Below are 27,272 nucleotides of genomic sequence, written 5' to 3' on the forward strand. Positions count from 1 at the left end.
TGTATTTAATAAGACTCATGAAGCAGACATTGAAGAACCAGGGGTCGCTGTACCTTACAGAGTTGAATTAGCTGATGCAGAGAGTCATTTAAGGTAAGATTATTTTCATTCATTTTGGTTACTCTTTTTAGCAGCCCTCTTCAAACACCAGTCTCAAAGGGCAGGGCCATGGTAGATTGTCTAACATGGATGATGCCGTAGGGTGGATTTGATCTATAGATCAGCAAAAAATAATAATACCAACTAATACATCCATGAAATTATCATCCATCTCTCTAGCTGGATATATATTATGATAAATTTTCTTAAGTCATGTAGAAACTTCTACATATTACTTTTTATATACAAAATAATTTCTTTGTCTAATATTTGTATTACTTTATATTTTATTGTGAAATTTGCAATTATCATTTGAAGTAATTTTCCAAGTCAAATATAGTTTATATCAGCCTTCTTTTCTCTAATGATCCTATTTGACTGTGATTTCTTTGGAACTTTAAAATAAGAAGTTACATAAGTGATCAGGTTCAGGAGCCCTCTAGCATAATACTGCTCTGTAGGCAAAGCCTAATATGTGATTGGCAAAAGAAGTATAGTAGCTCACTTTACAATAGTTTTGTGCTATTGTGCCAACTCCATATAAACAATGAAATCTATTTTTTTTCCTGTTAGTAAAGTTCAATATTACCCCCTTCTATGAGCTGTAGAATTTCTGGTGTTTAATCACAAGGGTTCAATGTGACTCAACAGTGGCATGTAGCTTCTGGTAAGCACCTCTTCTGATGGTGCTTCATTTAGATCAGCTTCTGCCATTCCCAAATCATTACAGCAGCTCTGAATCAAAGTGATTCCAGAGAACTCTAGGCAGCTCTTTGTCTGAACATAGGCTCTCAAATGGTGAACAGCAGAGGTGCAGAGATTTTGACAGGAGATGCCAATATCTGACAGTAGTTGAGAGGCTACTACCTGTTATTGTGTTTCCTGAAGGAAATGAAAGACAGTTCTGCTTGCTTCTTTAAAAAAATCTAGTAATTAATTAATAATTTATTAAGTGTCTGTGTACTCTGTATGTTGGCATATACTTGCATGTGAAGATCAGAGGACAGCTTGTTAGGAGTTCTCTCCTTCTACCATATAGGTTCTTGGATTGAACTCAGGTTATAAGACCTGGTAACAAGTCTCCTTACACACTGAAGCATCATATTGACCCCTATTTACTTCTTTCACCTATATTATCCTATATTTTCTTTGACTCTTGTGTAATCCACTAAAAGCGGTAAAGGAAACTATCTATTATGGTTTGGCTTTAGTCTTACCACATTGGTTTGTAGGTACTTACAGAACAATACTACCTCTTTTTCTTTGAAACACGAATGACCTAAGATGACATTTTGGTTAACTATAATCTGTGAGTTTTTGATTATAGAGTTTACATAAAAATCTGGGGTTGCTCAGTCTGTTGTGAATGTTGCAGTACAGCTGTGTATATAGATAGTATACATTGTTGACAACCATAATGTACTAGATACTGCGTTTAACTTTCACCTCCGAATGGGGGTGCAGATATGTTCATGACATGCTGTGATTGTAATTTTACCAAATTTCAATGTTCTTGAAAGATGTCCGAATTCAAACATATCAATATATTATTAAGTTGGAAATTTCTATGAGAATTTTGTGGTTTAGTTGCAGTTAATGATGTCATATATTTCTTGTAAATAATACAACTTAGCTTATATTTTATAGGATATGTTTACTGAAAATTTAAAGCCAATATTATACTACAATCTTATGCAACTAAAAACCAGAACTTTCAGAGACTATTCCTTCCAACTTGTTATTTGTGTTTGTTCCCAAAACATGAAAGTTCTACATTTCCTGATTATCAGAATTGCTTTCCACGTGACAATGGCATCCATCAGCATCTTGTTTTCAACAAAGGAAAAACTGACCTCTTGAGTCTTTGTTTGAGAGCAAATTCTACATACCGTAAGGATGACTTAAAAGGTAATGTTCTTCTTTTTGCTTAATATATCTTAATAATGAATGTGGATAATTTAATAATACCAAAGACGTAGTAGCCCGGGAACATTTTTCTTATTATTCCGTTCATTATAAAACCAGAAAAAGTGATACTTGTAAGGAAATTGATTGAGAACATGTAATTCTCTTGTAAATAATCTTTCAATCAATAGATAACAGTGTTGTATTTATAAGCAATTACAATCTATTTGGGGCACTATAAAATTTATTATGGAGTAAATTAGCATTTTAAAGCTTACATAGAAGAAATTTACATGATGAAAGTCTGAGGGAGGGGGCTGCATTGCCTTCACATACAATTAAATAGCTCTCCATGGTTGCCCTGGCCTTGGGAGAGGGCTGAAGAGGAGGGGAGAAGCAGGGAAGGGGTCAGAAAAAAATGTAGAGCTCAATAAAAATCAATTTAAAAAAAAGAAAGCAGGTTGAGGAAGCCATGTGAAGCAAGCCAGTAAGCAGTCCCTGCCAAGGCCTCTGCATCAACTCCTGTCTCCAGGATTCTGCTGTTTGAGTTCCTGTCCTGACTTCCTTCAGTGATGAACAGTAATGTAGAAGTGTAAGCCAAATAAGCGCTCCCCCACAAAAAATAGCTCTCCATAATCACATATGACGTGAAGTTTATGTGAGATAAATCCTTTGCCTAAATAAATCATTCCGTTTTTATTTCTGTGGTATCATTCCTTCTAGCTCTCTTGAACTTTGGAGATCTGAATGCTGTATAGATATTTTTCTTACTTTCCTGGCCTAAGTTTTAAGATCACTATCTACAGAGGCACACTGAAGTGCCCTGACTTGGTCATCAGATTTAATTTTCATATCTGTCCCTCAATCTGTGTCACCTTGAAATGCCATCATCTTTTCCTGACTTCCTTTTATTAATCTATAATTTAGTTACTGGATGATTTTTAAGCTTCTTTTTAGAGACTATATTTTATAAACCTAAGATTTTCAGGAAACCAGAAGGTTTATATCTGAAGAACTTGAGGGATACCCAAAGGCATTCTTTAAAATAACTGATTTGAATCTGATAATAAGCTGACTGGCCAGCAGAAGGGAAGAAGACTAGTGGTTTCCTGCCAGTCCTACTTCCCCGGACATTTTTCAACTGGCCTGCTCAGTATGGAGTACATATACACATTGCAGCTTAGTGCTCTGGACCCATCTCTGGTTGTTACTATCTCTAAGATGGGTTTGAGAAAATTGTGAACATAAGTATCTGTGTATTAATTCATAGACATTGAGACATGTTTTTTGCTTAGAAATGCTTTCGATTTACATCAAGGTTGAGCAGAAAGTACACAGCACCCCCGTACTTCCTTTGCACTTGCATCATCTACACAGCTTCCCCCACATTCCACATCAAAATGCCGAGTAATAGTCCCCTGCATGAGTGAACTTCAATTTATTTAGTTTTTCAATTAACTATGAACATTCTGTTTCCAATGCTTGGCAACTATGAATATAGCCTCTCCTATATTCCATGTATGAGTTATCTTTCTGTGACTGTGATAGAATACCTTAACTCAACGATGATTGGGAATACAAGGTTTATTTTAGATTGCAATTACAGAACATGTACAGTCCACTGTGTCAAAGAAGGCACGGTAGGAGGATCCCCAGCTGTTCACGAAGCGGAATCATCAAATTTCATCTCTCTACAGGTTGTGGAGATGAAAAGCAAAAAGTGAGGCCAAACAATAAAAGCTCAAATTCCACCCCTAGGGATGTACTTCCTCCCCCAAGACTCTCCCTTCCACAAGTTCTATAACCTTGCAACCAAGCTGGAGAAAAAGTGTCCAAATGCATGAGCCTGTGGATGGCAGCTCATATTTAAACCAAACGTTTCTATCAGAGAAACAAGACATTTTGTATTTATTTCCTCATGAGAAGAAAATTCCCCTTCCTACAGTAATCACTAGCCCTTGATATTATTTCAATTTCCCTAGTGAAATCTTATAGTTAACATTTTTGATATATTTATTTATTATAGGTATATGATTTTGTTTATGTGTGTGCACATGTGTACATGTATGTGCATGTGTGTTTGTATGTGTGTGTGTTTTGCTGTGATTTTAAACTAGATTTTTATATATCTGAGGTAAGCACTCTAATAAATCTATTCCCTGTGTTATTTTCATGAGATATTTGTTTACATTTTTCCCATTTTAGTTTGTTTAGCTATTATAGAGTTTTAAGAGTTCTTTATTTTTGATAATATTCTTTGTCAGGTATATTATTTCCCAAAGTGTTTTCTCTCATTTCCTGACTTCTGTTATTTATTTACAGTCTTTATTACATTATTAGTTACAGGGCATTATGAGAAGGTTTTCACCAGTAGTATTTTTCAGTCTTGCAATACATTATTGATATTATCTGCATATTTTCTAAGACACAAGGCCATCATTTATTCTAATGAATCTGATATTTTTATGTTTTGATCCAAGAAATAAGCATTATTTATTATTGCTGATCTTTCACTGTTTTCCAGCCTTCCTGACTTTCTTTTAGAAGTATATATCTGATCTATAAATTTATCTCATTTCTCATAATACTAATGATTTTATTAATTACAGCAGTGTGAAGGGAGTTTTCATTTACTACGTATTATAGCAAAGTTATATAAATATTTGGTAATAACAGGCAACATTTTGGGGCTACAATCAAGCGTTTATACCATAGAAGCCTTGGTCCAAGTCTATCATATTTTACATAATCTAGCACCTTGCTCAGTGCTTTCCCCCCCCAGGATTTACTTTAGTCACACACAGTGTTCGATGGGAGGGTGTGACTAATGCTGTCCCCTAAGTTTCACTTCAGGGTCTAATTGGTTGAGGTTTGTCTATACACTGACAGTTTTACAGGAGAGTGCCGATAATTCCACTCTTCCTCCCAGTGAAGACCAGTGATCTAAATGAGGACATTCGGGACAGGCATAACATGGTGATGATTAATATTGTCTTGCTCGTTTTGTGTCTTGGTAGAGCATATGTCACTACTTTGCCCCTCACTTTTTAAAATCTACTTGACTTCCTTCTCCACAGATTTGTACTATATGTATCAAATAGGTTAAATATGGATATATGTAAATAAATTTTGGTAAAATAAGATTTATAGGTTAAAAATTAACTCTGGACTTTTGCTAACAATTTAGTTAATTTATGTTTTCAATATATTAGGATGTTGTTAAATGTGTTTTCAACAACAGGCTCTTCAAATACAGATTTTGGCAATAATATGGAGTCTGGTCTTTATTCTCATGAGCTCAAAAAAGTAGGAGAAGCCAGCTCTTTTGAACAAAATGTAAAAGAAAAAAATACAGACCCAGAAAACAACCAAAATTCTGGTGATTCCTACATGTCATTTTGGAGCAAGAATTCTAAGCCAACTGTAGATTTACATACATCCTTCATAGAGGGGAATTCATCTCAAGATACCAGCATATCCTTGGAAGGTAGCAATCTGAAAGAGAAGCCAAACTTTGAAGATTTAAAAACTACAAAGACACCACCGGTAAATACATAATAGGTTTATTAATTTACAGTTTATAAGGATGATGTTGAGAAAATGATGTTTTTATATAGTACATACCAAAGTGTTATTTTCTACTGAAGTTAAAATGTGTTGTCTTATACGATGCTATTTAAAGCATGACTTGTATGGAAACAGACCCTAGGGGCTTGCATCTCACAAAAATCTTATAAGATGAATGTCTTTTTTTTGAGACAGGGTTTCTCTGTAGCTTTGGAGCCTGTCCTGGAACTAGATCTTGTATGCCAATCTGGCCTCAGACTCACAGAGATCCACCTGCCTCTGCCTCCCAAGTGCTTGATTTAAAGACATGTGCCACCACTGCCTGGCTAGATGAATGTCATTTTAGCGAGCATTTTTCTGTAACAAATGGTACAGAAATGGAACCACTACATATACATAATAAGAAAAATGGTTCTTTGTCAAACACAATTCACTTATAGAGTGTAATGCAGTCTAATATATATGTGTGTGTGCGTATGTGTGTGTAAACACACATTTGCATTATATATGTATATACACACATATATGCATCAATCCATTTATTGTTGGAAGTACTATCAGTTAAGGTGCATAGAAAATAACCACTGTCTATGATGCAGATAAAGAAAGTTATGATTTCAAGAATATGGCTAAGGAAGAAGTAGTGGAGCAAACAAAGTAACTCATCTTTGCATTCATGCCTCTTTTAAAACTGTTTTGAATCTCCATTGTAATTAGTTGAGGTCTATTGTAGCTGTAATTATTAGTACTAAATGCCTTGTAAATCAGGTAAATCAACCCTTTATAGGCCTTAAAATTTAAAGTCCATTTATGCAACCTGAACAGAAACAATAACCAAAACATGTGGGGGAATGAAACTTGAGTTCATGCTAATTCTGTTTGGTATAGACTGGATTTTTTTTTCTGTGTGTGCACCATCCTGTCAAAAAGGTAGTGCTTTTGAAATATAAAATTGGAACTGAGACTTCTTCAAAACCCCAGATATTTGTACATTTTCTCAGATACTGCGGGAGGGATCTGGTACTAAGAGAATTAACCACAGGTGCAACAAGATGAAAGAAACTGATCTGCACAGATCTGGGCCAGGTCTATAAAATATCAGACATGGGAATGGAATCTTAAAGCTATAATTTTTGCATAGGTCTGTATGTCCCTATCCAGTTGGGTGTATATTCTTCCCTGCAATTTCCAAACCAGGATATATATATATACTAGTGTTGCTCATTCTTAGTAATGCCCTAATGTGTGTGGGGGGTGTAAACTTAAATCCTTTCCCGAAGGACATTTCCACAAATTATCCAGCAGTTGTTTTGCCACAGAAGGTCTCACTTCAAATGAACTTGTCTTCCTACTGCCCCAGTGAAGAAAGCCGTAGATAATGATGTGGATTTCAGCAAGGAGAAAAAGCAAGAATTCATCTTCCCAATTTTCACAGGTCATTGTGAAGATGGTTTGACATGTCTGTTCATATAGGCGAGGAGTCTTGCACTTAGGGAATGCTAGCTGTGTGGGGGAGGATCTGACCTTATCTGTGCTTCAGAAAGCTCAGTCAAAAGTGGCTCAGGGAGCTGATATGGACTTTGCACTCTGACATCTAATGCATTTGTGAATAAAAATATCCAGTTCTCAGAGCAAAATGTCTGGAGCCTTCTGACAGCATCCCTGAGACCATAAAAGGTCCACAGATGGCTGAAATCTTGGATCACTCCATTTTTCTCTCTTTCCCTCTGTTTTTCAGTATCCTTTTTTTTTTCTCAGAAAGGATCTCATATGTAAAGTTGAAAAACTAATTACTACAAAATGTGTACAGATGGTCTCTTACCATGGTTCTGTTTACAAATTATGCCTTTATTATTCCGTTAAAAGCATTACACATTTATTAGAGCCATATTTCAATTGTGAAGTTTAATTTTCATTGTCTTGGAATATTTAGTAAGATCCACAGAGGCTTCTAGTTACTGTTGACATCTAGATAAAGTATAATTTTGAGAGCTCAGGTGTATTAAACCCATTTTCAGTGTAAAATACTTTTAAGCTCAAGTATAAGGTTTTTTTTGGGGGGGGGGTATAAAGCCACTCTGAGTAAAAAAAATACATACTCCAAAAATGAAGGAAAGAAAGCAAAAATAAATCAATGAATCATGGACCTGGCACTAAAAGTAACGCAGACTTAATAATAAACTAAATTCAATGTATTTAGAAAGAAAGAGTGATGATAAGAAAGAAATATCACAACAAGACTAGAAACTGTTATTAGTATAAAAAGATTAGTAGGACACAATTCTGGATGTACAGGCTGGAACAAAAAGTACAAAATGTATGTAGTTAATTGAAAGTCAGATATCATTTTAAACTGTTATTACGTTGATATATTTTCAAATAATTTAAAACTTTGAAAAGAGACATAGATTATCAATCAATACGGCTTATGAAAATTTAGTGTGAATAAATTTAATAATCTAAAGAGACAGATGCCATATGGCGTGATTTACTTGTTTCTTCCAAAGTTCCGATGTTGGAAACTTTATCTCCAGTGCAACAATTATTAAAGTCAAGAGGTAGAATGTACAAACATTGATTACATCATGTGTGAATTTTCTTAAGATTTCCAGGTGGCTGTTATTGGAGAAGTAGTTTTGTTATTTGGCAGAGTTGTTATAACAGTAATTTTGGTCTTCTCTTGTTCTTTCCTTCCATCTTTCTCCATGGAATGGTTGATGAAGAAAAATCTTAACAGACATAGACCCTAGTCCCTATAATTTTCAATATTTACAATGAAAATAAATTCACTTTCTTTAAAAACGCGATAGTCATCTTATATAATGAAGACACAATGAACATTGGAATTAATGCTAAATGCATCTGCTTTTCTGCAGTTTTCCAATGAAACAAAGCAAGGGAAAAAGGCATGCACGACTGTAGACAATGTTAATAAATCATTAAGTGATTTATGTTCTATTCTAATCATTCAATCTGTTATGCAAACAAAAAGATATAAAATTCCTTAATGACTTCATAAGACCAGTGTGCTTTTGATGGAGAAATTAGAAAATCACTGTTTTTCAGAGTATAAACTCAGAAATCAGAAAAAAAGGTGAACCAATTATAGTAACTTATTTGTGAAAAGTCAATCAAATGGCTTTGAAGAACCCATATACTCAGTTGATATAATAAACCTAAATATAAAAACATTTTTATTGAACAATAAAGTGCATTTTCCATTATCCTAATAAAGGGTATTTGGAAAAAAATACATAGTTTGTGGTAATTGTTACTTGTTTCCTCTTAGGATTCATATTTTTTAGATAAATGATCTATCTATGTGTGCTGGTTACTCTTATGTCAACGAGACACAAATTAGAGTTATCTGATAGGAGGGAACTTCGACTGAGAAATTATCTCCTTAATATCTCACTGTAAGGCAATTTGTTAGTGTCTGATGGGGGAGGAGTTGGGGTCCATCCCTTGGCTGGAGCTCCTGTGATTTATAAAAGAACAGGCTGAGTAAGCTACGAGGAGCAAGCCAGTAAGGAGCAACCCTCCATAGCTTCTGCATCAGATTCTGTTCCTTGTGAGTCTAATCAAGGTAATACCACATCAATTATACTTCATCTTTGGAACTATTTTTATAATAGTTATAGTAGAGACACTAGTTCTGAGGCATACGTAAGAGTTTCCTTATTCCAGCATAATTTATGTGAAAATGTACTAAGACACTGATTTTCAACCCGTATGTTGAGACTCTCAGGGGTCAAATGACTATTTCACAAGGATAGAATATCAGATATTTAGATTACCATTCATTACAGTAGCAAAATTACAGTTATGAAATAGCAACAAAGTTCATTCATGTGTGAGAGTCACCGTAACATGAGAAACTGTCTCAAAAGATTACAATATCAGGAGTATAGAAAACCATTGGACTAAAGGAAGAAAATAAAAGAATGAGAACAGAAAGAAAAAAATATGTTTTATTTTGTAAACTTTTTGGATTGATGAGAACTTCCAGTTTATAATTCCACCTTTACATTGCTTAGATCCAATTGGATCTAAATATTGTATTGTTTTGTTTCTCTATTACACTGTAAAAGTTATTCTAGCTGAACTGGTGTCAAGGTCATAGTAAGTTGCTCAATGAATGAATGCATGACTTTGTTTCAATGAGCTAGAAAGTAAATTGTTAAATGTTCTCTAGCTGTTACAAGAAATAGCCCTCAGAAAAAAACCTGTAAATGAACGGTATCAAGGACTTGAGAAGTTTTTTACAGTCGGTAAGAATGAAAGACTCGGCTCCCTTCCTTCACCAAGCATACGAGGCAGCCATTCCTGTTCCACGATCACACTCACAGGTAAATTCTGCTCAGGAATCAGATGACCTTTGGGCCACCCTACTCAAAAGCTAAGGAAGGGACAACAATAATGTAGGAGGGAGATCATGTTAAGAATAAAAGCATTGTTCATTTCAATGTCACAAAATAATAAATCTCCGAAGCACTTCATCACCTAAGCAATATATAATGGCACTTTAAATTTTGTCTTAAAACAACTCATAAAAATATCAAAATCTCCTTAATTTCTAAGATTTACTTGTAATTTGTTTTTTTCTAAAATATTTGTATTGTCATTTATTGTTCTAAAACACAAATAACTTCAACTTGCTCTTTGACTGTTGTTAAGTATATAACTCAGTGATACTGTTTACTTTCATAATGATATATAACATCAGTACCATTTGTCTTTAGAACACATCTTATTAGATCAAAACTCTATTCTCATTAAACATAACTCATTAGCCACTCATTAACCCCCAGCTAATACCATTCTTCAATCTTCTTGTATTATTTTTCTTATTCTGCTTAACTCATTCATATAAGTAAACCAGTATATTTCATTTAGCACAGTGTTCCAAGTTTTATCATGTGGAAGAATGTGGAAAAATTTCATTTTATAAAAAAGGGGTAAAAATATGATGAGACTATGTAAGTCACTACATATTTATCTTTTATTTTATGTATGTCCTATACGTCTCAAACTCTAGGGTAAATAGTTGGAAAATCACTGTTAAAATATTGTGTTTAAAAAGGAAAGCAACCCTTTCTCGTATGCCGCATTTGTTTAACTCTTGAAACTGTGTTACTTTATGCGTCTAAAATACCCTATTGGGCTAAGAAAGAAGTGAACAGCCAATAGCTAAGCACGAGAAAGGATAGGTGGGGCTGGGAGGCAAGGAGGCTAAATAGGAGGAGAAATCTGGGAAGAGAAGATGAGGGAGCCAAAGGAGGAGGAGAGGATGACATCAGAGGCCATCCATCCAGTGACACAGCAAGTTATGGAGTTAGAAGTAAAGAAAGGTATATAGAATAGAGAAAGATAAAGGCAGTTCTTGTCAGGTCATGAGTGTAATGGTTGCATCACACGAAGAAGAGCATTTTACGCTCCTTCTCCCCATCTTCTGGCTTTAACATTCCACCCATGTCTCTTCTACTACGTTCCCTGAAAATTAAAGGTTGTGGACCTTACCTTATTTTATACTTTATTTTACATTATCATTTTCTTATTTCAGGAGACAAAGTGTGGATCCCAGACAGCAGCTTAAGTGAGCATACTGGTGGTGCAGATGCCTTGTATGATCTGCCGAGTGCTGAAAATCCACTTCCAAATCTGCAACAGCAAAATACAGGTACAGTCAATGGGAAAGCAGCAATATCACGTTGCTGGCCCCCTTTGTTTTTTTTTTTTTTTTTTTTTTTGTTGTTGTTGTTGTTTGATTCTTGCCCAATTATTAGTAATTCAGAATGTTTTTTCTTTGCCGTTATACCCCACTCCAAAATCTAATGGCAGAAAATCTAGCCAACAAATGAACTCATTATTTCTCTCAAAGACAGATTATATTGTTTAGCTATTTTCCACAGTAACATATTATGAATTATATTACAGATATAGCTCAGAATATGGCATGTTTGAGCAACCCTCTAAGAATATCCATACAAGTTCTTTACAGTTTTGCTGCTTCTATGCTTTATTTCATATGCTTTACTTGATTCATTCCTTTAACTGAAAATACATTTTTCTCATACAGTTCATCTGGACCACATTTTCCCCTCCCTTTACTCCTGCAAGATCCCTCTTCCCCAGCTCTTCCAGATTCATTCCCCTCTGTTTCCCTTCAGAAAATAATAAGCCTCCAAGAGCCAACAACCAAATAGTCAAAATAACATACAAGTAGACAAGGCAAAAGCCCTCACAGCAAAGCTGATAGGACAAAGCAACCCAACAGGAAGAAAAGAGTCCCAGGAGCAGACAAAAAAGTGAAAAACTCACCTGCTCCCACAGTGAGGAGTCCTATAAAACACCAAGGTAACAGCCATAACACATACACAGAGGATGTGGCATAAACCCTTGCAGGCCAGGCGCTTGCCATTTCAGTGTTTGTAAGCCCATGTGTGCCCTGCTTAGTTCATTCAGTGGGACGTGTTCTCCTGGTGTCCCCCAGGCCCTCTGATTCCTACTGTCTTTCTGCTTCCTAGTCCATAGGATTCTTCAAGTCCTGAGGAGAGAGACTTGAAAGAGACCTACAGATCTTGTGATTATTTATACCCATTTGTGAAATCACTGAACTTTATTGATGTTGCATCTTAGGACCAGAATTGTTATCATTTGGACTTAAATCTAATGTTCTATATTTTTACACTGGTTTCTTTTATTTTTAAAGTTTATAATTACATTTATTTACTTAGCGTGTTATATATACACACAGTTACATGTATGTTGGCTCTCTATTATAATTATTTTCCTGCTGCATTTAACCTGTAGGGTTAGCATATTACTCTTATTCCATCATACATGCTAAAGTATATCTGCTTTCTTCTGCATTTCAAATGTAGTTGTAATATATAGCTAAAAGAAAAAATTAAATAAGTTCAGCACAGTTATGTGTAACATGTTAGCACCATGGGAGGGTGTGGGGACAGAGGATGCATGGGTATTGTTCCTGGTCTCAGCAAGATTGCAATTTAGAAAGTATACTTGACAAGAATGTTATTTGCTTTGGTTTACATGCCTTTAATCCCAGCACTAGGGAGGTAGAGGCAGGTGAATCTCTGTGAGTTTGAGGCCAGGCTGGTCTACAGAGTGGAGTGAGTTCTAGGATAGTCAGGACTGTACCACAGAGAAACCCTGACTCAAACACTGCCCCCCCCCCCCAAAAAAAAGAAAGAAAGAATAAAAGAAGGAAAGAAAAGGAAAAAGAAAAGAAAATATTTTTCAAGACAAAAATTTAATTACATATGAGTTGTTCATATGTGTAGGAGTTATATATCTTTTTTGCCCTAAATCTATCAGCTAGTGTAGATCCTTTCCATTTGAATTTGTGGTGATTTCCCGTCAGGTATAAAATTTTTCATATCAAACTATCGATTTGTGATTAAAATTTTTGGAGTTCTATAATTAGATGCCTATTGTCACATCAAAGTGAAAGGCAGCCTCAAGTATTCTGCTTCCTGCCTCCTGAGCACGGAGAAGGAACTGTGTTTTAAGTCCTTTTGTATTGTTGACAATACATTTAGACACATGCTGTGAGAACCCTGTTACAAAGACACATCTTCCTAAGTAAACAGCCAAATGCTTTTAGGTATCTGGGGCAGCTCCATCAGTGAGTAACTTTACTATGAAACACCTTGAATGCAGCACCTGTTTTAGGCCAGCACTTCCATTTTATCTCCAGTGGCAGTGACTACAAACTAAGCTTAGAGGCCATCCAGAGGTTCCCAGATGCCAGTGTCAATATCAACTAGAAAACATGTTATAATGCAAATTTGCTGATCTCATCATTAAAGATGCTGAGTTATACAGAGTTAAGACACCTGATGATCCGCATCTGTCAGTCATTCTCTGTTGTGTTACTGTAGATTCTTCAAAAGTTCGATTTTGAGAAAACTGCTTGATATAAGGACATGCAAATTAAATTATAGTATATTAGTTATAATAGGGTTTGTGTGTGTGCGCATGCACACACAGTATTTTTTTGGAAGAGATGATAAAATAGGTATGTCAGATATTAGAGATCATATGACATTTTAGTTGAGTCTATAATAATAACAGGGAGTTGGGAAATGGGTTCTGAACAGAGGTAGTGGCTTGGAATAAAATTATATGATCTTGGTAGTGAAGCAAGCTACAGAGATTTTATACTCTGAACTAATGCCAGGGTAGGTAGGAATTTTAATTGCCAAAATGTCTTGAATATCTGTAAAGGTAAACTGTATAGAATACAAACATGTTTAGAGGCAAGTCTCTTCCTCATTCAGCCTTCCTCAAAACTTCCTGTGACTGTATGCAACACTGTGGGACATCTTCAGCAGGACACTTAATGTCAAGTTGACTTGCACTAGCTTCATCTATTCATTTGTAAATGCTGCCTACCCTCCCACAAATGCAGCCCAAATTTAGCCACTTAAACTTTCATTTCTCCTAATGAGTGCTCGGTGGGTGTTTGTTTCTATTGCTTCCACCAAACACCATGACCTAAAAGCAAGTTGCATTGGAAAGGGTTTATTTGGCTTACACTTCCAGTTTGCTGCTCTTCACTGAAAGAAGTCAGGACAAGAAGTCAAACAGGACAGGATCCTGGAGGCAGGAGCTGATGCAGAGGCCAGGGACGGCAGCTGCTTACTGGCTTGCTTACACAGGCTTTCTCTGCCTGCTTTCTTGGAGAGCCTACAACCACCCACCCAGGATGGCACCACCCACAATGGACTGGGCCCTCCCACACTGATCGCTAATTAAGAAAATGCCTTACAGCTGGATCTCATGTAGGCATTTTCTCAACTGAGGCTTCTTCCTTTCTGATGACATTTGCTTGTGTCAAGCTGGCACACAAAACCAGCCAGTACTGTGTAAAATTTTAGCTTTTGCTCCAACTTCCCTTTTTACTTTTTTGAAAAACTCTTTTAATATGATTAATTTTCTAACAAATTCTGTTTATAATAAGTGAGTAGATCGTTCATGCTTTCAGCCAGGAGATTAGTTGATATATTTTATAATTTATGGGGCTTATATTTTAACAAGAACAAAGGTTGTGACATTTAGTTGACTAAAAGCATACTGTGGCTACCTGTGGAAGGTAACACACACATACAAAAGCATACTGCGGCTACCTCTGGAAGGTAACACACACACACACACACACACACACACACACACACACACACAACCTTCTTCCTGAGGAATAACTTTGACCTGATAGGCTCCCTCTATTCTCCCCTCTGCATCTCCTCCCAGCCTGGTCTCTCCCTGGCTCCTCTATGTTCTAAGGCAGATCACACGATTATTTTTAGCCTAGGGATATGTTTCTCTCTTTCATACAGGATGCTTTGCAAACTCCCACTCCATCCTTAGATCCTCCTGGGGATGCTTTCAATCTCAGATCAGATGCTGCCTCAGTGGGGTCTTTGAGGCTACCCTACATATTGCTGGTCCCCAAGTCCTTCATCCACTCTCTTCCTTCTCCGGGAAGCCATGGTATAACACGACTTACATTTCTTATGTATCCTTCCTTGGTCAGAAAGCAAATAGTAGCCTGTTTACTCTGTGGTGACTCCTCAGTGGTAAAGGCTGGTTCTGGTATTTTTTGGTGCAAATTGACATCAGGGACAATATCTGATTTGTTTTAGAATATCTTGATTTGGAAAGAAGATTTGGCAGATTTAGGAGTTAATAAATGATTTTTTTATCATTGAATTAAGTATTAATTCATTGGTTCTCAGAGTTAGGTGGAATTTAAGACCTTACACTAATTCTGTATTTTGAGAGTGAGAATTAGGTAATGTGTCAAATCACAAACTTATTTCTGACTCAGTGAGTAACATAAGTTTCTTAGCAACCTAAGTATTTCCCCCGTAACCCATGCTTACATGTTCCTAGAAATCTTAGAAAATATTTCTATTTTTAATAGTAATGCTTTGAAATATGCAGAGTAACAAGTATTACAATTTTGAAAATGTAATTCATGGTTAAAGTATTGGTATCTTTGATAAAAATATTGTTACTAAGATGCTACCCAAGGAGGCTGGAGAACAGTTAAGTTGATAAATTACTTTCCATGCTTGCAAAGAGACATGAGTTTAATTCTAGAGTTCATATAAAAGTCAGGGACAACAGAGTATTCCTATAACCCAGACACTAGAGAAGTAGAGACAAGATGATCCCTGGAGCTAGCATGGCCAGCCAGTCTAAGCTGAATCAGTGTGAGAAATACTGTCTCAAAAATATGAGTGGCTAAAGAAGGAATCCTGTATTGACTCCTAGCCCCTGTACACCTGCACAGAAAGAAAAAATGCTACTCCAAAGCATAAGCTATAATTGTGTCATCAAATTCTATGTTACACATAGAATAGCAGTAACATTAGTTAAACATCATTTGGTGATTGATTTATGTGTCATAACCTCATCAATAGTTTTGTGTCCAGTACTATCATTATGTTTTGCCTTTTCAATAGTTAGCCTACTTTCAATACTAAGCATAGAGAATATGATTAAACCATCACCACAGAGAATTTATTATATCTAGAATCTGACTGGAATCAATCAATATTAATCACGTTCTGATACTACATTGCTGATGATGGCACCACTTGCTGGAAAGCTCAGGTGCGTGTGTGTGTGCGTGTGTGTGTGTGTGTGTTTAGTAGGGGATGATGGCTTCAACTGCCATTTTTCATCTGTGGTATCTTTCATGATGTGTTGAGTATTAACCGTAGCAATGATATTAATATGTTCAGGAAAAAAATTCTAACGTGATTGATAAGTCTACCTCAAGGGAAAAATAAATAAATAAATAAATAAATAAATAAATAAATAATCTCTGTATTTTGGTGATTCCAAACTATAGTGGAGCATATTTCCAGCCGGAAAGATGGTCTGTCCTTTTGCTCTGTGGTGAGCATTTCTGATCTATCCCCTGGGTACATGTTCTTTCAATTGGGATCAATTAGCTTCAAATTCAGTGGTAACCAGATGCTGCTGAAAGCTCCAGCCAATGCAGTCCTGAGTTATCTGAAGGGCATCCATGTAATTTGATGGTTTTCTCACTTCCCTTTGTTGCTGTTGCTGCTGTTGTCAAAATATCAGACCTTACTAATGACTTCTTCCTTTTATTCGCTATATTTCAATAAGCAATATAAATTCTTTTAAATTTTGCATTTGATGCAGCATCGTAACACAGAAAAAAAGAACAATATTTCTTGAGAATGTGGGACATTTGATTTCTGTAAAGAATTACTGCCGTAGCTGCTGTTTTGCTAGGCCTGGCACAATTATGGGTGAGGGGGCAGATTGCTGCTTTCTGACTATGAATGACTTATTGAATCATTCCACACTCTATAATGGGGAGACCACTTTTCAATTCTGATCATCAAAATACTCCTTGAGGGCATTTTAACAAGAATGAACACATAGGCATATGCCTGTTGATTAACTTTCTTTAAAACTTCTTTTTTTTGCACAGTCACAAAAGGGTCAGAGACTTAATTTATTCATAGTTTCATTTAGCAAAATCAGTGTTAAAACTGATTTCTGCAATGTTCTTTATAGTCAGTACCCTGTGTGTGTTATGGTGAGTTGTTATGAACTATTACATACTACAATCAGATGCTCATGAGAGTGTTCATATACTCACTATAGAATAAGAAGGGGAAGAACAAAGGAAGACAAACTGATTCTTATGTTTATTCAGGATGACTTCTCTAGTTACCATTTTGCTTTTTACTTTTAACCTTCCCTTTGATTCTATAGTTACATGTTGGTGTATCCTGTCTTTCCCCTTTCCAAGGCAGTGCTGTATTTTTCTAGAATTTAAGGAACAGATAAGGGCATCCAGCTGGCAGATGGACTGGAATGGAGAATGTATGCTAGGCTGCTCTGAAGCTGGCTTATCGGATGGGCATTTCACCTAAACTGCTGTAGATTAGATTCTCTTTTCCTGAGTGTTGAAAAATGACTCAGCGGAGTTCTTTATATCACTGTAAATGCAATTTGGGATTAATTAACTCTGGGTAGCTCAAATAAGTGACAACCAAAAAGCCACCAGGATTATTGGATGCTTTGTGTTCAGGAAAGTAGTCATTTGTATTGTAAACATACAGCTGGGACTGATGCATGGTGGATGGTTCAGTGAGTAAAGTGTGTGCCGTCTAAGCACTGGGTCCTGAGTTTGACCCCTAGAACGTATGTAAAAATGTCAAGCATGCTGGTGTATGTTTTTTATTTTCCAGGGCAAGGAGCTGGGATGGTTGCTATAAGAACAACAGTGGTACTCACTGTCCAAACACTGAACCCTAGTTGGCAAACCTAAGCCCAACAAGAGGATTTCACTCAAATGAGTTGGATGGTGTTCCTGATGATGAGAACTCCAGTCTCCATCCACAAACACGCACAGTGTGCGTGTTCGTACATACACATGCATGAACATACTAATTAAACAAACGATACACACTGAAGCTCTTAAAGCAGTTGTCTGCTTTCTTTTCTCATCACAGGCCAGAAATCACAGAGACCTTCTACAGCGAACTTCCCTGTTTCCAGTTCTGCTCGAGAAGGCTCCAGCTCTCATTTGTCCTCTTATCCCCGATCAAGAAGTGTAGCTGCTCAATCCCTATCCAGAGCTGCTTCTGAAATTTCAGAAATTGCATACATAGATGTCACTGACCAGAATGAGCCTTTCCTAGATAACGCAGAAGATCAGCAAGCTTTAGACAGTTTGGAGAAAGAATTAAACACACTGAAAAACCTTACAGGTAAATGAGAGCCTTGACTTATGAAATGCTGTAAAAAACTGTTTTCTGCTTCCGTCTTTACAGCTTGCCCTACAACAAGCAAATGAAGAACACATTTCCTTCCCATGTGTCTGTTTCGTTAGATATCCCCAACACCACACCAAAGTAGTTTAAGTATATAGTTTAAATAAAGTAGTTTAAATATATGGTTTCTGAACTCACAGAGAAGCTGGTCCTTTTCAACTCATGTAATACTCAAAAAATATTTGACATAAGAACCCACATATTTAGGGCCAGCATTTTTGTCTCCATGTATAAAGTCACTTGACTAAGACTGACAATTAGAATTTCATCCCAGGTAGAATTTCTCAAGTTTCTCTCTGACTTCCTTATGTGTGCAGTGGTATGTATATATTTGAATTAACCCACACAAATGAAATGTAATAAAAAAAACTAGTTTAAAAGCAAAATCTTTTTGATCTTTCCTTCAAGTGCAATGACGGGTTACTGTCTGTATCTTTGTGAAATTGTCTGTACAGCGACCTTGTGGGAAAATTGAGCTGTTACGATTCTTGAAGCAGGTCTTTCCAACCGTGCTGTTTTCACAGAGCACTGCCTAGTTACCTATATAAAACTGCCCCCTAGAGACCAGAAACAGTAGAAAATTGGCAGTTTATTCTAATTTTGTGCATATTTTTTAACATTTAAGAACTGGAAGAGGAAAAACTAGGACACCGATAGTATTTCTGCTTTAGTTTTTTTTTATTTTAATTCATCTCTAAAATAAAGATGAAGAATCATTTATTTGTTCACTTCATTAAATCCCGTGCTACTCTAGAGTATAGTAAATACATCCCAGTCAGTTATCACTTGTTTATCTTGTCAAGATTTCCTTCTACTTTGCTTCTTGGTCAAGATTCTGTGGATTAAGTTCTCTGTCCTAATCAAAATGCCTATTATAATGATGTTCTTGAAAATACCTGTCTTTGAAATGTCTATTTATTTATTTATTTATTTATTTATTTATTTATTATGTATACAATATTCTGTTTGCATGTATGTTTGCAGGCCAGAAGAGGGCACCAGACCTCATTACAGATGGTTGTGAGCCACCATGTGGTTGCTGGGATTTGAACTCAGGAGCTTTGGAAGAGCAGGCAATGCTCTCAACCACTGAGCCATTTCTCCAGCCCCTGAAATGTCTTTTTAATATTTCTTTATATATTGTGTATGCTTGGGCATATGTATGATGAGGAGAGAAGGGGGAAGGGAGTGTGTCATGACAAGAGTGGAGGTCAGAGGACAACTTTGCAAAGCCTCTTCTCTGGCTGCAGCTTTACTTTGGGTGCTCCAGCTCAGCCTCGGAGCCAGGCTTGCTCAGCAAGCACTCTACCTGGAGCTCTACCTGTGTCTGTTAGACTAATCAATGTATGTAGCTAATAGATCTGAACTTTCTTTCCTTTGCACAATAGCAGACACTCACCATCTTCAGTCCTTGTATTTCCATCAAAGTTTGGGTTGTTTGAGCCTAATAGTCTTGCTGTTTTTCCCAAAAGGGAGGGCTATGTGTGGCTCTGTTACCTGATGTGGGTCCAGTTTAGAACCCCCTGAGAACGTTATACTTGAAACCCAGATCAGCTTAGAATAGTAACATCTTGTCTCTTCTTTTAACCCTTCCGCGGGGACGTCCTTGGCTCTGGATTCTACATCCTGTCTGCGACATGATCCGATGCTGTCTTACTTTACAACCTCATCCTTGCTTTCCCACACTTTGTACCTGGAAGAATATGTTAAACATCCTTTGTTTAACTGTTTTATTCATTTTAATTTTTTTCATACACTTTATTGTAATCAGAGTTTCTTTAAGCCCACAGCCTCTCTCACCTCATGTCCTTGGCCACTCAGTGACGGGCCTAGGATGATTCTATTTCACTGCTCTTGAAGTGGCAGCCTTTCTTTCTGACTACAGAATAAATTCCTTATTTTCAGAAAGAAAAAAATTCTGCTTTTGGATCTTAGAATTGGTTTCTGTTACAGTCTGCTTTCTCCTGCTGGGAACCTATTTCCTTTAGTTGAATTCTCTTTTAACAATGTATTTCCAATATGTCCTTCAGTTACTTTATTATCTGGGCTTCTCTCAGTTGCTGTCTTCCAACAGAAAGTTGGAAAATCTGACTGCTGTTCAGTTCACAAGACTGAATGTTTCAGCTGGTCTTCAGAATATGCCAGCATTCGGAAGAAGTAGGCTCTAATGCCAGTGAAAGAATGGGCTTCCTAGTGAGCATGAGGGCCAGCAGGCATAGAACGAGAGCTTTCTTTTTTATATCTTTTATATAGGCAGCCACCAGAAGGTGTGGCCCAGATTCAGTTAAGGTCGATATTCCTATCTCAAATGATGCAATCAAGGAAAATCCCTCACAAGTGCACCCAGCTGCTTGAGTTTTAGCTAAATCCAGAAGCAGCCAAGTTGAGAGCCAAGAATAGCCAACATGGTTGCTTTGCAAGGTTTTTATTTTCACTTGTATTTGGTGTGCTTCTTTTTTGCTTTATAAATAATACCATTCAAAATTTCCACCTCTTCCCCTCCTCCCATTTCCCTCCCGCTCCCCCTCCCCCTTCTCCCTCCAGTCCTAAGAGAGGGCAGGTTGTCCTGCCCTGTGGGCAGTCCAAAGCCCTTCCCTGTCCAACCAGGCCTAGGAAGGTGTGCATTCAAACAGACTAGGATCTGAAAAAGCCAGTACATGCAGTAGAAACAAATCCCAGTGCCATTATCATTGGCTTCTCAGTCAGCCCCTATTGTCAGCCACATTCAGAGAGTCCGGTTTGATCACACGCTCATTCAGTCCCAGTCCAGCTGGCCTTGGTGAGCTCCCATTAGATCAGTCACACTGAGACAGTGGGTGGACCTACCATTTGCAGTCCTGACTTTTTGAAGCTTAAATTCTATCAGGATTTTAAAAACCTTCACTTTTTCTTTGATATATTTGATAGAATTTCTGAAGTAATTCCAAACTTTTCGAAATTTGTAAAAGAATAGAATAAAAATGGAGCAAACTCATTTATATGTGTATGTTCTGAGAAAGAGAGTTAGAAGAGAGGATAAAAGGGAGACAGCGTGAAGGAAGAAAGATGGCGGGAAGAAGAGAACAGAGTGAGAGAATGCATTTTGTGTTTCTGTACTTTTAAGATCCATTTGAAAGTTAGCTAAAAACATTGTGACTTTATCAAAAATCATGTAAGTATTATCTTCAAGAACAAGAAAACCTCTTACACATGTGTGCTGCCGTGCTCAGAGTCTGTCAGTTAACATGATGAAGATGCTTCTCTATTCCACAGGACATGTTTAACAGTACTTACTGTACTGACACTTTTGTTAGAACTCACTATTATTCTGGAAAAAGATCCAATTGAGCATTAAGTGACCATTTAATTTGCTTTGTTGTGCTGGATCTTTGACATTTAGTTTTGTTGTTGTAAAAGTAGTCTGCTTTGTTATTTCTTTTGTAGACAACAGATTCGTGTGGTATATTTTCAAGACCTTAAAGTATGTTTTCTGCCAAGTTATTATTTTTTTTTAGTTACTAGTTATACTATTGACAGGTCCTGTCTCCTCCAATTCTCTAGTGTTAGGATGTAGTGCGATGTGTGGCTTAGGGTTAATCTTTCATTTAACATTTCAGCTCCATGGCTGAATGGGGGAGAAGAGAATAGCTCAAACCTAAGAGTTAGACATTGTAGCACAGCCACTTGAGCTAAAGGAACTTGAGTCTAGTGTAACTGTATAGTGAAAGACTATTTCTGTGTGGGTCTCATTTCTCATTTTCACAAGTGAGGGTGGTGGTATTTCTTTTTAATATAACCCAAACTTTTAGGAGTTTTGTTTCATAGTAAATCTTGTCAAGAGTCCTCAAATATAAATGAGATTAGGTGACTCTGTCTGATTGCTTTGGGATTGTGAGGGAAGAACATAATCTCAAACTTAATTTATCTAAGTGTATCATAATTTGAAAATCACTGAGCTAAATAATTTTATGGAAGTTTCATTCTGTAAATATATTGAGGTCTATCTTTCAGTGGGAACAATGTAATTTAGTTTCGTTGGGTGAAATCTCCTTGCTCAAAAACTGAAAGTTAACTATTAACTCTCAAAAGCTAAATATTTTTAAGTCTAGCACGAGAATATTGTTTGTTTAGTGTTTATTCCTTCCAACTAAGAAGTTAATTATCTAACACTTTTATAAAAGGGAAGAGAATGGCACCCAGTGAGGGTGATGATCTAAAGTCATCATAATATGTTATGGTATCTTAGATGGCTTAATGGGCTAGAATATAGTTCAGTTGGTAGAGTGCTAACATATACAAAGCTCTGGATTCTAACTCTACTACCTCATAAACAGTACATAGTGATTCACGTCTATAACCACAGCACGCAGCTGGTAGAGATAAGGGCATGTGAAGTCAAGGTGATCCTTCGCTACATAAATGAGTCAACCTAGCCTACCTAGACACTAAGTTACATCAATGTAGGCAAGAATGAATTGAGATCTCTCATAGAAATATTTATTTCCAGGTTGTATTTCAAGTAAAAGTTTGTATACAGATGAATTTGTCTAAACATCATGTCTTTTTTTTCATGCACTATTTGTCTATACATAAGCCATCAAACAATAGGCCAGCAGGATGCAAAGGGAGAAGACTTAAGATTTCTCTGCTCCTCTCCTTCCTTCAGATACAAAAGATCACCTAACCCTAAGAAGCCAGAAAAAAAAGAGCATTGCAGAACAAACAAGCACATAAATAATAATCTAAGGTGCAGGCAAATTTACAAACTGCACAATGATCTAGTATTACAAGGGATTGCTTTATTTCATTTTGAATTTTGTGAATGGTCAGGATATTTGACATATCGTAAGCAGCTCATATATTTCAAAAATCATTATCATTATGATGACTTGACACCACGCCTTTATTTCCCTTTCTCTTTTCCCTCCTTCCCTTTTCCCTCCTTCCCTTTTCTTTTCTCTTCTCTTCTCTTCTCTTCTCTTCTCTTCTCTTCTCTTCTCTTTTCTTTCCTTTTCTTTTCTTTTGGGGTTAGTTATTGGCCTCAGGGTTTTCCACATATTAACCAAGCACTGTACCCCTTACCTTGTGCTATCTGGAATCTCACCACCTCACAAGCATTAAGAAATTGATGGGTGGCAGAAAGTCTGTGCTGACCATCTTTGTGTGCTGCTTGTCATTCATCCTGGGTAAATTTCAGCACCGTACAATGTTCACATGTTTCTTGAATGTACTTGCTAGTGACATATGGAAACACATGTTTCAGATCCTTCAGAAAAACCTCAGAGTCTACCCTCAGAAGAGTTACCAGCCTTCACCCACTACTCTCTGAATTTCAATCAGATGTCCAAAGACCTCCTGGAGATGCCTTGTGATGATGACAACTCTGAAATTGAGGTCAGGTAAGTAATCTTAAATCTTCCCACAGAAAGATGGTGCCGCGCACCGCGCCCCCGTGTCTGCATTCCATGCGCTTGAACCCAGTTCCAGTTCATGAGATTCGGGCAAGGGGCAGGAGGTTAAAAAACACAAAGACTCACACAGACAGAGAGACAACAACAGCGGTCATCCTTGAATTCCCCAAGAATGCCCCCTATATTGTGTTCAGGGGCAGATTATATAGAGATAGCCACACCCCAGCCAAACCCACCAGAAACCACTCTCCTGCCATCAGGAACTCCTGAAGGTCTCGTGCTCAGAGCAGCTGTAGGCACCCAGATCAGGGGATTACAAGAAATTCAGGATCTGGGGTCTCACTTCTCCCAACAAGATGGCACATAATAGGTCAGATGAGCTCCAATCAGTTTCTTTACTTTATAAGAATATTTGTTCAAATGTGTGAAATTTATAACCGTTTTTATTTTATTTGTTTGGAACTTGTGCTGACCTAGTATTGTGATTTAGTAAAAGACTTATAAAATTGTTACTTTAATTGGAAGACATTTCTCTGCTATGTAGTGTGGGTCATTAAAAGGGGACAAAGGCAATAAACCCCCCCCCGTATTATATTGAAAGGAAGTTGTCTTGCTTGAATTAATTAGTATAATACATTTCCATAGTTCACATTAATAGAATCTTACCCAATGTAAAGATTAAAGACTAGAATATTGATTGAGAAGTTTTCCCTTTAAAATTGTCTCTGGAATTTCAATTTGCATAACTTTACTCTTTGCAAATGGGAATCACTTTCAAAATATACAGAGGTCAACTTGACACATGTTTAACAAAGCAATGAGTTTGGCACTGGCAGTTTTGAAGGAGGAACTTTCTTTTGAAATAATAAAATAAATTTAAAATAAAGATCACATTAAATATAAGTCCCTAGGATTGGCTTGCAGTCTAATGCTCAACTCTAAGGGAATTAAGAGTGTGTAACTATGTCTTTCTGAAAGAGAAAGGCTTTGCCTGAGCTCTTGAACTTTTTGCATGTCAATATGAATAACACTTTAAAAATGAATAGCATAGAAGTAGTTTTTCCCTGTAAAATGTTATTAAAACCCAACTAAATCTATATGTGTTCTCATAATCATTTCACAAAAGAAATTTAATACTAAAAATGCAGAGGGATGCGTGATATAAGGCAGGATGTACAACTAAAAGGACCAGACAATAACCACCTGGAAGCCCTTGTAGTCTCTTCCCAGCTGGTTCACAGGTGAGTAAGGAGTTGTTGGTTGAGCCTGCTTTGGATTTAATAAAAACAGTCTGTAAAGATGTCATATCTATCACAGGATGAACATTTTCACACTTCCTGGCATATATGGGCTGAAAATCCTGATAACTTTTGACCCAATTATTTGAGTAATACAGAGGATTTTGTTTTCACAAGCTATGTTTATTTCTAAACCACAGACACTCATGTGTTAGAACTTTGGGCAGTCCACATCTTTCTACAGATAAAATACAATACAAAACAAATCAAACAAGAACCAAAAACAGGCAAGTAATTAGTGTCATTGAATTTTAGCTTTGGTTGCTCTTAGTGACTATCCATATAGTTTTAATTTACTGTACACAAGGGAGTGATTTATCTGAATGTCTATTCACTGGGATTCTTTTAAGCAGCCAATATCATGATGAATGTTCTTAATGATGACCTTGAGACTCTGCAGGTTTTAGAGGTTTCTTCTAAATCATGAAGGAAGGGCACTACTGGAGCCCATAAATACCCCCTCCCTTTGCTACAGTTGTAGCTTTGTTTCTTGGAAGTGTGGAAATAATGAGAATTTCTCATTATGAGGAGACTTAGTATATCCTTGGTGCACAAAAACGTACTCCCCCATTCAGCCTGCTTCCAATGGCTTCAGCATAGGTAGTATTGATCATAAGACAAACGGAAGCTGAAATTTGGTGCCACATGCTGTGTTCTGATCCTCTCGTGCATTTTCAGCACTTCTGGAAGAACTACCAAAATGCAGTCTTTGCTGTCACTTGGTGATTACAGTCCAGATGAGGACGAGGAAGATTTTCTTGACAAGCAACATGTCTCTACACTTCCATGGGTGAAGGATGTATAAGAGATCCTTACTTCTCCACTTTGTACCCAGAATAAACCAAACAACTGAGTGATGCACTTGTCCAGGTGTTGGAGATTATTAGTGACTCAAATATTTTCAAGCTTGGAAACTAATAAGGATTAGCGATGGTAAAAGTGGCAGATCCTTTCCTTCCAGATGCCGTCTTGTATGTCAAACACTCATCTATATTGCAGACCACACTGGTAATGGGTAAACTTATGTCAATGAACCTACCTTAGAACAGAAAACTATTGTGTTTAAGCTAATGGATATTTCTTATTCAATTATATTTGATAATTACATCAAAAAAGTACATTCTCGTATTGTTACGACCATCTTAAGATCAAATCCAATCATGTCCATAATTTCACAAAAATCATTAGAAATGTCTATTCAAGATGTTCATATTCCAAAAAGATAAATAAGTAAAGTTGAGGTTCAAAATAAAGGTCCATAACTGACCTGTCCTTGGTTTTCCTTGTTTTGGCTTTTTCTGTGGCACAGAGTACTTCCTATGCTAGGCCGTACGAATGCTACCTGATTTCTTTACCTATGTTGCTTGTTTTCAGCAGGATGTCTTTCCTCTTGTCATTATGTGACTTATCCTTTAAGCTTCAGCTTTGACGTCATGCTTTTCTGTAAACTTCTATTCATTCATAGTATTTAATCCTTTTTGGCATGATTTCTTTTTTACTTTCTATAGCTTTGAGTTCTCAAAAAATAAATTGTTAAGTTACTAGCATAAGATCTCTCCAAATATTATAATTTAGGCACTTAGAACTATGAACATGCTCTTTGAACTACCCTCATTGTATCCCTTAAGTTTGAGTATGTTGTTTTCATTTTTATTCAATTAGAAAAGTCTTTAATTTCTGTCTTTTCCAGTTTTTCACTCAGGAATGAGTTGTTCAGTTTCCATGAGTTTGTAACATTTCTGCTGTTCATGTTGTTGACATTCAGCATTAAATCATAGTGGTCAGATAGAATAAACAGTATTAGCTCCAATATTTCTCTCTTTAGTTTTTGTATGGATGATCATCAGTGGAAGTGGTTTAATAAGGTATCCCAGTATCAGTGTATGATGCTTAATATGTGATTTCAGCTGTAGTAGTGCTTATTCTATAACCTCGGGTGACCTTGTGTTAGAGGAACAGAGATGTTAAGCATTGCAATATTGTCTTGAAAGAATTTTCCCTTGATGAGTATGTAGTCTTTCTGTTGTAGGGAGGTCTGCTTGTTTGTCCTGGCTGCCACGCTAGCTTAGCCCCAAAATAACCGCACAGAAATTATATTCATTAAACTACTGCTTGGACCATTAGCTCCAGTTTCTTATCGGCTAATTCTTACATCTTAA

At 36.7% G+C, this 27,272-nt stretch overlaps 1 protein-coding gene across 1 annotated transcript in view; it reads left to right on the top strand.

Moving 5' to 3' along the window:
* Zbbx (zinc finger B-box domain containing) overlaps positions 1-25,918 on the top strand; it is a 72,059-nt gene extending 46,141 nt beyond the window's left edge. The window contains exons 11-19 of the mRNA XM_038347939.1: positions 14-93; positions 1,868-2,007; positions 5,261-5,550; positions 9,767-9,920; positions 10,914-10,922; positions 11,138-11,251; positions 18,105-18,362; positions 23,668-23,803; positions 25,792-25,918. Coding sequence (XP_038203867.1) covers positions 14-93; positions 1,868-2,007; positions 5,261-5,550; positions 9,767-9,920; positions 10,914-10,922; positions 11,138-11,251; positions 18,105-18,362; positions 23,668-23,803; positions 25,792-25,918 — 1,308 coding nt within the window. The remainder of the gene's footprint in view (positions 1-13; positions 94-1,867; positions 2,008-5,260; positions 5,551-9,766; positions 9,921-10,913; positions 10,923-11,137; positions 11,252-18,104; positions 18,363-23,667; positions 23,804-25,791) is intronic.
* The last annotated feature ends 1,354 nt before the right edge of the window (positions 25,919-27,272 follow it).

This window comes from Arvicola amphibius, chromosome 11 (assembly GCF_903992535.2).
Source record: "Arvicola amphibius chromosome 11, mArvAmp1.2, whole genome shotgun sequence".
NCBI lineage: Eukaryota > Metazoa > Chordata > Mammalia > Rodentia > Cricetidae > Arvicola > Arvicola amphibius.